At 38.6% G+C, this 12,517-nt stretch overlaps 1 protein-coding gene across 1 annotated transcript; it reads right to left on the bottom strand.

Annotated features, from left to right (window-relative positions):
• Positions 1-749: 749 nt before the first annotated feature.
• Positions 750-3,061, bottom strand: LOC143858045 (myb-related protein 306-like). The gene is made up of 3 exons (XM_077368637.1): positions 2,827-3,061; positions 1,923-2,052; positions 750-1,660 (listed from the first exon to the last, which is right to left on the bottom strand). Exons 1-3 carry the CDS (start codon positions 2,957-2,959, stop codon positions 952-954), a joined length of 972 nt encoding a protein of 323 aa, XP_077224752.1. The 5' UTR covers positions 2,960-3,061; the 3' UTR covers positions 750-951.
• Positions 3,062-12,517: the final 9,456 nt, after the last annotated feature.

The following is a 12,517-nucleotide window of genomic DNA, read 5'->3' on the forward strand; positions in this document are numbered from 1 at the left end:
TGCTAACCTATCCTTTCTCAAAAAATAATTATACCTTGTGTTTCTACCAAGAAAAAATAATAATTATACACTGTGAATATACCCAGATGATTTTAAGTTGTAAAACGAAAGAGTAAATGGTTTTGACATCCTCCCTTCATAAGAAACACAAGTTACAACTTACAAGAGACAAGATCCAACCCTTATGTTTCTACCAAGAAAAATTAATAGTTATACACTGTGAATATACCCAGATGATTTTAAGTTGTAAAACGAAAGAGTAAATGGTTTTGACGTTCCTCCCTTCATAAGAAACACAAGTTACAACTTACAAGAGACAAGATCCAACCCTTATGTTTCTACCAAGAAAAATAATACTCATACACTGAATATACCCAGATGATTTTAAGTTGTAGAACGAGAAAAAGTAAATGATTTTGACATCCTCTCTCCGTAAAAAAACACAAGTTACAAGAGTCAAGGTCAAACCATAATTCTCCACTCATCTCCATTCTATATAAGCCATGTGTTATGATCTATTTACTGAGCTGTCATTGTCTTTGCAGGGATAAGGAGATAATCAATATGAAATGCATATAAGTTTTCAGTTCAATAGATTGATACTCTAGAGCCATAGAGACTGTTCTGGATAGATTATTTTCCCATCTCATTCATTGCAAACCCGGGTTATACAATAGTGAAATTCTAACCAGACTGATAAAGGAAAAATGACAAAAAAGGACCAGGAAGCTTTGAATTCCCTTTACATAGATATTAAGCTTCCATTGAAGATCATGGATAGGATTTTATTCTTGTTCAACACACATGATATATTTATGTAGCATGTTTGTATTTTACACTTGGATCTCTTTCTGATCAAGCCACTAGAGAGAATTAGATCAGTTCAAAGCCTAGGCAAAAAAAACAAAGATGGTCAAGAAAGTCCTAAAAGACCTAAACGAAAAACACCCTTTAGAACAACTCATCAGTATCATCAAGTGAGATGTCTATCATGTCATCTTGCCCTTGAGCACCAGCTTCATCCAACAACCACTTCTCAAGCATGGAAATAGGAATTTTGTTCTCCAAGTTTGGCTTGTTCTCAGCTTGGAAAAATGTCGTATTGGAAGTGCAATTTGTAGTCTCCTCTAGCGACATGGGCGTCGAATGGTCGAAACTGAGGAGCGATTCAAGAGCCTCGGGCGATATAATGTCGGTGTTAGGAGCGCTCGGGGTCCCTTCACTTGAAGTAGAATCAGTAGAAATGGGACTGTTGGATGAATTCCGAGTAGTCTCCGAAATTGTCCGACCATTTTTCGGAGAATTTCTCATCCATCCCGCGAGCAATCGTGATACGTTGTCGGTGCTCCACGCATAAGTCGACGCTTGGTTCGGAATCTTGAGGGATTGGAAACCATTAGAAGGTTTCAAATCTTGATGATGGTCTTGATTCTCAAGAGACAAGGCTTCACATAGAGCTTGCCTAGCAGTGTGTATATCAGTTTGGAGCCTTCTCTCCCATTGTCCTTTGGAAATTGGTGGTAAACCTGGAAACCCATTTCTACTATGCCCATCAAGATCTGTTTGGAGCTTATTGAGCTTCTTCTTCAAATGGGTATTCCAGTAGTTTTTTATATCATTGTCTGTTCTCTCAGGGATGTAAGAAGCTATGGCAGCCCATCTGCATTTATCACAGATCCCATATTAAAAACCCAAATCATCACTTCTTCCAAAAAATATACATACAACCAAAAACAGTAGGGAAATGATATAATCTCCCCCCTTTTTTACTTAGGACAGCCCTCTCTAGTGTAAAAGAGGAGTCATAAATACACTAGAGGGGGCTGTCCCGAACAGTAAAAAATAAATCCTATCCATTATCAAGAATCCCTTTTCATTAAGCCCTTGTATTTACATAGATTTCTAAAGAGATAATTTGTTACCTGTTTCCCAAAAGAGCTTGAAGGTGTATTATCATCTTCTCTTCATGTTCAGTAAAGTTACCACGCTTGATTCCAGGTCTAAGGTAATTAGTCCATCTAAGCCTACAGCTCTTACTGCACCTAAGTAACCCTGAAAAAAAAAAATTTTGAAAAGAGGGAATTAGATGAATAAACATGTCAATCAGCTTTTTAACTTCATTTCCACAAAACCCAGATAGGCCTTTTGGCAAAGATTTTTTTTTTTTTTTTTTTTTTTGAATTGCAATGAATTAAATTAATAGAGGATCAACACAATACCAACAACAAGAAAAAAGAAAGCAACAAAGAACAAGACGTTAAGAGGAGAGGTAATCAAAGACTTCCAACTCCGCCCTAGATGCACCCTAGCTAGCCAATCGGCCTCGCTATTAGCCGATCTCCTTACATGATGAAATGAGAATGAAGTTCTCTGAACTCGATCTGAGATCTCATCGATCCATCTTGAAAAACCGTCAAGGATGCGAAGAGCTTCCCTTCAACCATCTTATCACATTCAATGAGTCTCCAGTGTAGGTGGTACGACAAAAGTACAGCCGTTGATATTTGATCCAAGGGCAGCCTTTTGAAATATGGGCTGGTGTTGGGTCAAATATCAAGGGCGTGATGTCCTACCGGACTTCACGCTCGGACACCATATAAAATCTCATCAAGAATATTATGTTCCAACACCAACATCCTTATTCCTTGATGCACTGCTCTAATCTCCGCGTCATTGGAGTCCGTAACTCCAATGGGGCAAAATTAAGCACAAATCTACCCATTTTAATGGTAATAGACACTTTTAATTAGTAGATCTTAATCGTTAATCATTAATCTTCCCAAACCAGACCAACCAAAGCAAAAGAGAAGCATAAAAAAAATTTACCTGTATTAGCAGGAACAGCCCTCCAATTTCCAGGGCCATGTTCTTGAATATATGAGACTAAGATGATATCTTCTTCTGGGGTCCAAGGCCCTTTCTTCATACCCATTTTATCACAACAAGGAGGTCTACCCATCTCAGCTTTGCTCTTCTTTCTTTATAATTTCTTAGAGTGTTTCTTCAACAGCTGAACCTTTTGTTCTCCCCTCTTTCTCTTTGGAATGCTCAGACAAGGGTCTAAGGGACAGATTTCCTCTTCTATATATACAAGAGACCAAGAGAGAGAAGAAAATTTCTTAAGCTAGACGCTGACCCATGAGGGGGGCCAAGGGGAGTATCAAGAGTCAATGAGACAGCAATGAGCATTTACTCATAGGCTAGAAAAAGTCAGCTTGTGATATGGCCTCTGCCACAGAAAACCGCGTTGCATTCAATGTGGGTTGCACTAAGTCCAGCTTTTTAAGCTTTTTAACTTCATCTTATCAACATTTGGACAAATAGCATCCAATCAAATGGACCTTCTGCTCAACCTTATAAAGCCTCTATTTAAAGACCCGATGTGTATAGAATAATTACTTAGTAAGAAAATATTGGATTTAAAGCCTCTATGTCCAATAATCAGCTTTGAACTCACAATCGGTTGTCAAAATCTAAGATAAAGAGGGCCTAAGTCGTGAAACAATTTCACTTTTAAGGCCCTCTTCGGTTAAGATTATGAAAATCGATTGCTAGTGCCTAAACTAACTAGGCCCAAATTGGGCAAAGGTTGTGTATTGAATTATGGGTCCAAATTTGTACAAATTAAAAAAGAACTTATTTTAATGGTTTCATTAAAAAAATCAACGTCGGTCTATATTAAACTCTCCAAATTTATAGAAATTTATGTATTCATCCTCACATCTTCACCCTAAATTATTAAGGAATCTATTGGCAATTTTGCACAAAACCATTTTCAAGCTCCACTTTTACAAGTGAGAAGAGCCACCTCATAGCTGAATTTATCTTATTCATTTAATTCATATGAGGTGTCATTTTCTCTTGAAAAAGAGGTACAACAAAATTGCTTTTGCAAAATTGCCACACACCCAAATTATTGTAATTGTAAAAAACAAAAGGATAACATATCTACACCGTCGGCCCCATGTAAAATACATGGGGCCCACATTTTTCTGATGATCCAAACCATTCATTTGATTAGCCTTGACATTGACAGGGTGTGCCCAAAAAACCAGCTCCGTAAAATCATCCTAGACCTTCAATTTGTGGAGGTTAAAAATGGACAGATTTGTGGAGGTTTATATCCATCCATCTTAACCTCCATAAATCGAAGGGTTGGGATGATCCTACGGAGCTGAATTGTTTGTCACACCCTATCTATGTCCATCAAATGAATGATTTGCATCACCTAAAAACTGTCGGTGCCCAGAGTATTTGGGGCCGACGGAGTAGATATATAACTTATCAACCTCTTTTCTCATAAATAATATGCATGACAAAAAATATAAACAAACAACTCTAACATTGAACTTTTAATAATTCATGTAAACTTGCATTCATTACTTAGATGACAATAGTAGTTCTTAGATCTATTTTCAATAAAGTTGTAAAAGTTTAAAACCGTTCTAGACCCAGTATGTGTGAAGAGGTTTCTAAGCAGTGGCTACTACGTGTATGTTGAGTGTGAGAAGGAGTCTTCTCTGCAAATGCTTGGAGACAAAGAAGTTGATTGCAAGCTTTTTGGGGCTTCGCTTTCTTGTGAGGTGTCATGGAACTGTGGATTGGACGGTCTAGGACGGCTCTTCCTTACTTCCTTGTCTAAGGGTGTCAATTTTGGCTCGGAAGCTCGCTCGAGCTCGGCTCGAATCCTTAACGAGCCGAGCCGAGCCCGAGTTAGGCCAGGCTCGGCTCTTTAAGGCTCGTTAAGAATTTAATATATTTAAATATATATATATATAAATATATATATATATAAATATATATATATATATATATATATATATATATATATATATATTAATATATACAATAAAAAGGTTGTCCAGGGAGTGAAAGGGGGAGGCAAAATATGTCACTTCTTTTTTGGAACCCCATTTGTTACGTGGACCACCCCCCTTAGTGTAAAAAGAGTAGTAAAAAAACACTAGATAGGGCTGTCCAGGGAAGATGAGGGTTGTGAAATTAATATAATTCGAGCTCGATAAGACTCGCGAGCGAGCCTGACCGAACCGAACCGAGCCGAGCCTGGTTCGAGCCCGAGCCGAGCTTTTGAGCTTAATGAGCCGAGCCGAGCCTGGCCAAGCTCGGCTCGGCTCGGCTCCACCCCTATCCTTGTCCATGAGTAATGTAAAGAGCCCTTTTGGCCTACTTTCAATTTATGAGAGTCCCTCTTTTTCATTTTTCTTCTTTTTTTCCTTTTTTTTGGTTTTTGAGGTGGGCTACTAAGAAAGGCTTTTATCTCGTGAATGGGCCCATCCCTCAATAATTAATGAAGAAAAGGTGTTAGCTTTTGCCTTGATTGAATCATGTGTTAGATACACTCACTCACCTTTCTTCAGTGTCATTAGGATAAAGATCAATGAAAATCCAGTTGAGTTACTTTCACCCATTAATGGTAACAATAGATATGCTTTTCAAATCAGCAAGATCATATTTTCTATTTCATCTAAATTAAACACCCAATATCAGATGGATTTCATTATTACCTAGTAAGGTTGGGTTTGGGTCCTATTCTTACCTTGCTTAAATGAAATGAGAGAAGAAGAAGAAAAAATTTAAGACCTAAGCTAAATCAAGGGTGCCTAGCTATACTAAAATTATGGTGAAAGTGCACCCCACTAGATGCACCTCACCAATTATATAAGTCAAAAAAACATTAAATGCACTTTGGTGACGTGCGAATCAGAATACCACATCTTGGGGCGGGAAATAGATTCCGGCATTTTTTCCACTCTGATTGAGCCCCAGTGTCAATTTTGCATCTTTGATTCCATTCTTTTTTTAAGCCAAGGCACGAATCGGGCGGAATTGGAATCAGATGTTGATTCCAGCACCTGATTTTGGCATTAGGGTTTGTTTCGATTGCCAGAATCGGAATCAGCATCCCCATGATGCTGGAATCAGAATACCACTTATTGGGCGGGAAACAGATGGCGCTATAAATTCCACCATCTATTCCGCCCGGTGTTCAATTCCATTGCCCTATTCAGTTTTTTTGTTGGGATAAAATGCTAGAATCAGGCAGAATCGGAATAGGATGTCGATTCCAATTTCTGATTCCAGCAATCCTTGCAGTCTAAAAGAGGAAATCTCTATCAAATGAAGGATAAACACACTCTTTCTGGCCCCACGTTTAACTCTCTTCAGATGCAGCTGCTTATTTAGTGGGGCCTATTTAGAAGCAAAAGCTTAATAATCTCAGCAATCTGTTAATCATATCCGTTAATCAAGTTATATTGATTATAGTAAGAAAATGATATTTCCACCTCTTTCCTCAGCATTCCCAATCCCTTTGTTTATCTTTTTTTTTCTGAAAACGACACTATATTCAATAACGTTTAGAAGAGGGCAACCAAAAACATAGGCAAAATGCTGAAAAGGAGTGGTAATATCATTTCCCTAATTAGTGTGATATTCATGGTGGCTCCCCCTGAACACTATTGGGTGACGAAATTACAGTGTCCCAATCTCATTTTACCCTTTCATGCATGCTATATTTTTCTATTTTTTTAACTGACTGCCTATTTTTGTCTGTTCTATTTAATTTACCATAGATGCCTTAATTTTTTAAATTTTTTTACTGACTTCCTATGTTTGTCTGTTCTATTTAATTTACCACACATGTCATGTCACCCTCATGATCCACTTCTGATCGGATCCACCCATGACTTGGTCAAGTTCTATTCAATTTTTTTTTACTAACTTCCTATTTTCAGTTAGATACTTTTCGGAGTGTTCTTCGGACCCTATTTGGGTCACAATCCATTTTGAATCGGACTGTCCACTGCGTTGTACACGATTACACGATTTGGGCTTAAGATTAATGGATGAGATAGATATATATATATATATATATATATATATATATATATATATATATATATATATAGAGAGAGAGAGAGAGAGAGAGAGAGAGAGAGAGAGAGAGAGAGAGAGAGAGAGAGAGAGAGAGAGAGAGAGAGAGAGAGAGAGAGAATTGTCGTGGAAATGAAAAGGCAAAAAAAAAAAAAATTGGTTTTTGTTGTTTTGAGTAGGATTTTTAAATGTTATGAAGATATCTCTTGTAAGTAAACATAAATGAACAGAAATATGGCGGGCATTTTCATGCACTGATCCTCCGTATGGATCGATGCTCGCTCATATTTTGTGCACTATTATGTTGTTTATCGGGTAGTTGTAATGTAATTATTATATAGTTGTGGGAATGTATTTTAGGGTTATGGGTGTTAGTTGTTACTTATGTGTCATGTAAGTGGGTTAATAGGGCAGTGATGTGGCAATTATTTGTGCTTGTATTTAAAAAGTTGAGGTAGAGCCACTAGCTCAGCTGGTAAATACTTTGTATCTTCACCTTGAGGTCGGGGGGTTCGATCCTAGCTTACCTATAAAAAAAAAAGTTCAATCTTAATGAAAATGTAGAGAATTTTACACCGAAACAAAGTCACGGTTCCTCTCTAATTGAATCGTTTGGAGGTTTGATTGCCACGAATCAGCCTCTCTCCTCATTTTCTATCTTTATCTTTGTTTATTTATGTTACGGCCAATTAGGCACGTAACACATGATCGGAAATAATTTCAGACCTTAAGATATAGATCCAACGGACATCGTCTGGGTCTAATTGTTGTACCCAAATCCTATCCATTAGCGTTCGGATCCTTTTTACCATGGGATCCATTGACATCCCTACTGTCATACTCCCATTTAATATAAATGGGGCTTGGACCCTTTCCTTCCATAAATGTCAATTTATTGGCCGGAAGAAGGGATGTGATTTGCCGGAGGTGCAAGATACGTAGACCCTTATGTCATGAAAAAAAATTATATTATTTTAAAATCTTAGATAATCCTATATTGTATTTAAATGGGCATCTATCCATTTGGAAACATGGTGGCCCATGAGCCTCTGAAAGATCTCCTAATCCACACGTGGCAAAATGGTACATGTATGGCCAGGATCTACCCACTTTGCAGGTCATTTAAGAGTTCACTATCCTTCTTTGGGTTGTCATGTGAACAAGTGAATGGGCCCCATCTGAGACGAAAACCATGATTGAAGCCCATTGTGTCTTCCATGTGGTACCCACAAGAGAAAAAGGCTTTATTTATTGTGATTCTATGTGGGCTTTGGCCCATTAGATGCTCAAAAGTAAGGTGGACCCCAAAATTAAAAGCCCCTTTGTTTGGATACGGCGGTTCGATTGACACGTGTCGTGATCTGGATGGTCTAATCTGTGTGAGGGAAGAAAAAAGAGAAAATAGATATGATAATTGCCATCAAAGAACCAACGTTATGTGGACACGTGTCATTTTAACATACTAAGTGTCGACATGTAATTCAATGCGAAGTTGACACGTTGACACCCTTCCCAGCAAGAGTACGAAGAATGTTTAAAAACTCATACTCAGACAAGAACACCTCCGAGGTAAAAAACCAAATCGAACTAAGTCATTGATGAACTTAGTAAGGTCAAAACTAAGTCGAGTTATTGACAAATTACTTGAGTTTCTACATACAAATGTAGTAACATAATTTTAAGTTTCTTTCATTTTTTTTTACCCTGACCTATTCCACCCGTGTCTTGGTAATCATCCATTCAAATTCTTAATGGGTGGGATCCTTTTAAGAGTGCATTTCGAATTTTAATTTTTGTGGGTCACTCTATCCGTATTGAATTTGACCCTCGAGTGTCCTAGGGTCCTACTTATGTTGTGCACAGCTTGGGCTTAGGGTTAGAGAAGAGAAAAATGAAGTGTTACCTGTGGTGGACATGGTTCCTAGGGGTGGACATGGTTCCGGTTCGAACCGAGGAACCGAACCGAACCGGCACATTTGGTTTGGTTCGGTTCCATATCTATATGGTTCGGTTCCGATTCTGATATCCTGGAACCGGTGGAAATTCGGTTCGGTTCTAGGTTTGGGATCCCGGAACCAAAAACCGAACCGAGAACCGACCATCACCTTAAAAACCAATGCCTCCTCATTTGATAAAATCACCCCACCCCCTTTTAATTCACCCCTCTTTAACGTGTTGCTCTGCCTCTAAAATTTTAATTCACCCCCTCTTAAGTTTTAACGATTTGCTTAGACTTTATCCCAAATTTGTGCCTGATTATCTCAAATTTGTGCCTGTAAGTGTTTGTAGTTTATATATAAACAGGACCGAATCGAATCGAACCGATTATAAACACGATTAGGCAAAGGGTGATGATATTTTCACCCCCCTGCATTACTTGCACGCTCCCCTTATAACGTGATTTGACGTAAGTTGCCACTTTTCACGTCAAATCACGTTATAAGGGGGAACATGCACTCAATGCAGGGGGGTGTGAAAATATCATCTCCCTTAGGCAAAATATCTACATTTGGTGAAGGTTGGGTAAACCCAGAACCAAACCAAACCAATTATATATGGTTCTGGTTCGGTTCGGTTCCAAACATATATGGTTCGGTTCTGGTTCAAATTTTAGGGAACCAATTATATATGGTTCGGTTCTGGGTATATCCCAAAACCGAACCGAACCGAACCATGTCCACCCCTAGTGGCTACGCCTAGGTCACGATCGGAACTAATTGTGAACCTTATGGTATGGAAACAATAGACATTGTCGGATCAAGATGTTGCTCCCAAATCATGTTCGTTAATGTTCAAATCTTTTAAATCCATCAAAATGGCGGGGTCTATTGACACCCCTACATTTTATAGGGGTTATAATATATGAGTTGTGAAAATCCATTGGGCAATCCGATCCGATCGTGCACAAATTAACGAAAAAGTATAATAATAAATCAAGCCACAAAATGAACACCAAGATTTTACGTGGTTCAGCCAAGCTTACTCCACGGACTAGAAACACGATCTTCCACTATGAGAAAAACAATATACAAGGATTACAAAGAATTAATCGCAAACCCACAAACCTGCAACCCTTTCCCTGCTTCTCAAACCCAAGATCGTACGCCGAGAGAAACCAGAGAGAAAACCCCAAGAGAAACCCAAGAGAATAACCCAAGAAGAAAACCTCTCTTCTTCTTCTTCTTCTTCTTCTTCTTCTCTCTCTCTCTTCCTTTGGCAGCCGACACACCAAAGAATCCTCACTCTTCCAAGAAAGTGAAACTTTCTTCTTTATACTTAGGTTTTGAAAAAACCTAAAAAACAACACAACTTTCTATTTGCCTTATTGCCTTCCCATGCACGGTGGGAAATAAGGCAACTTTCCCACCGTTGCCGTGGGAAACATGGCAACATTCCCAACAATCTCCACCTTGGCTTGTTTTCCAGCCACCTGAAGATTTTTCTGTTGATGTCGCCACCGGTCCGCTATTGCCGCAAACCACCATTGGCCTTCCAAAGTACCAGCTACACACCCTCGAATCAACTTGGTTTTGACTCCTCCTGATTCGATCAACACGGCCAATGTACATGTGTAGCTGCCCAACCCATTGGTTCACCTAGTCAACCTTGGAGAGGGATCTCGATCCATACTCTCCAACGTAGGTACTGTCATCCTCTCACAGTCGTCTGCAACCTAGAAACATGTCTTTGCACCAACTGCAAAAGAGACCCTACGCGTGCACGTGCTACCACTCCGTTTCCAACTAACCATCGAGATCTTATGAACACTAGTCACCGTGTCCCCAACCAGATGATGTAATCCGCCACACTTCTCTCCTTTCATCAGAACCATACAGCCGTGTGTGATATTCATGGCTCCACCTATAGCTGAAAACCTGCAACCCCTGGAGTCCAATCGGCCAAGTGATACTAGATTCTTCCGTATCTTTGGGACATACGCCACACCACCCAAAGTACGAACCACTCCATCGAACATCTTGATCTTCACCGTCCCAACTCCCGTGACGTCACAAGTAGACCCGTCACCCAATGACACTACACCCGCCCTTGTCTCCTAGAACATATCAAAATATTCCCTCATGGAGCATGCATGAACAGAGCACCCTGAATCTAAAATTCACTCATTATGAGGAGAAGTGTGATTACCTATGGAGACTGTGAGAACGTCTCCAAACCCTTCGCTCTGTTCATCCATTACCGCCACCTATGGAGACTGTGACTCACCTTGTCCACCTGGTCGGCTCGCTTTGGACAATCCCGCTTGATATGACCATATTCCTTACAACGGTAACATTGCACGCCCTTTCCGCCGACCCTGGATCTTGACTTGCCTTTTCCTGATCTCCTGTCAGACGACCTTCCTCTTTTATTCCCACCATGAACAACCTACTCTTGTTCTTCACTTACACCAAGAACAAGTTTCTTCCGCATCTCATTCGATAAAGCGACGTCGTGACTTCTTCCAACTTTATCGTATCCTTACCATACAATAAAGTCGTCACTAGGTTGTCATACGATTCAGGAAGTAAAGTAAGAAGTAATAGGGCATTATCTTCTTCCTTCAACTTTTCATCAACCTTGTGGAGCTGATTGATTGTGATATTATAAATAACCGCAAGTGCACGGATCGCGTGTAGATACGGGTCAAACTCAGGGAAGAGAATTGTGATTTCTACCTGTATATTATTCGAAAAATAAACTTACGATATAATGTTGCCTAGAATGGACTCAGGATTTTCGTGGACAAAGACCTCGGAGCCAATAATATATTTAAGTTTATTAACCAAATAGATATGGGTCGAAAATAATGTAAAAACGATTATCAATTCAACTCTTATATTTAGGCTAAGTGAAGCAATGTTCTAATGATCTCTATTGTACCTATCTAATCTAATTAGAAAACTAAATTCTAAAAGCCTGAGTTAATTAGAAAATTGGTTGAAAAACTAAAATTAGAAATTACTTGCAAAAGTAATTTGGAATTGTGTAAAAGCCGTAATTCAATTTAAATGAGTACTTAGGGCTAGAATCCACCATGGGTTTGGATTGGATAATCAATTAAACCAATTTTTGCATTAAATCGCATAATTGATAGTTATGTCTATGAGAGATAAGATTAAATGATGTTATTTCCTATGAGTAATCTATCAACTATACTATCCAATTTTATTGAATATATAAGTATTTATAGTGTTTATCGGCAATTACTCATACGAAAGGGCAAAGCCAATGGCATGTGTGATTGGGATCCAACAATTACAAATCCTTATATGTGTTATTTTTTTACTCCATTGAATTTAATTAAAAATCTTTCTCCTTCCCCATTGTTTCATCTAAACCCTAAGTAGGTTGGGTTTAGTTACACATAGAGAAGGGGAAAGAAGCAATAATAGAAAAGATAGAGAAGGGAATTGCTATTAAAGAACTTAGAAAGGAAAAGAAACAAAAAGAACTCTTCTTTAATTGAAAATAAAAATAAAAATACATCACATTAAAATTGAAATAAAAGACAAAAATAAAGAAAACTTAATCTTTTTCTCCTTCAATGGTTGAATCATTGTCCTCCTTTAAGCCTTGATCTCACCTTGGATTGAATCATTGTCCAACGGACTGACCACGCGCG

This window comes from Tasmannia lanceolata, unplaced genomic scaffold (genome assembly GCF_043159265.1).
Source record: "Tasmannia lanceolata isolate RefF3 unplaced genomic scaffold, GAP_Taslan_0.1 ptg000025l, whole genome shotgun sequence".
NCBI classification, from domain to species: Eukaryota; Viridiplantae; Streptophyta; class Magnoliopsida; order Canellales; family Winteraceae; genus Tasmannia; species Tasmannia lanceolata.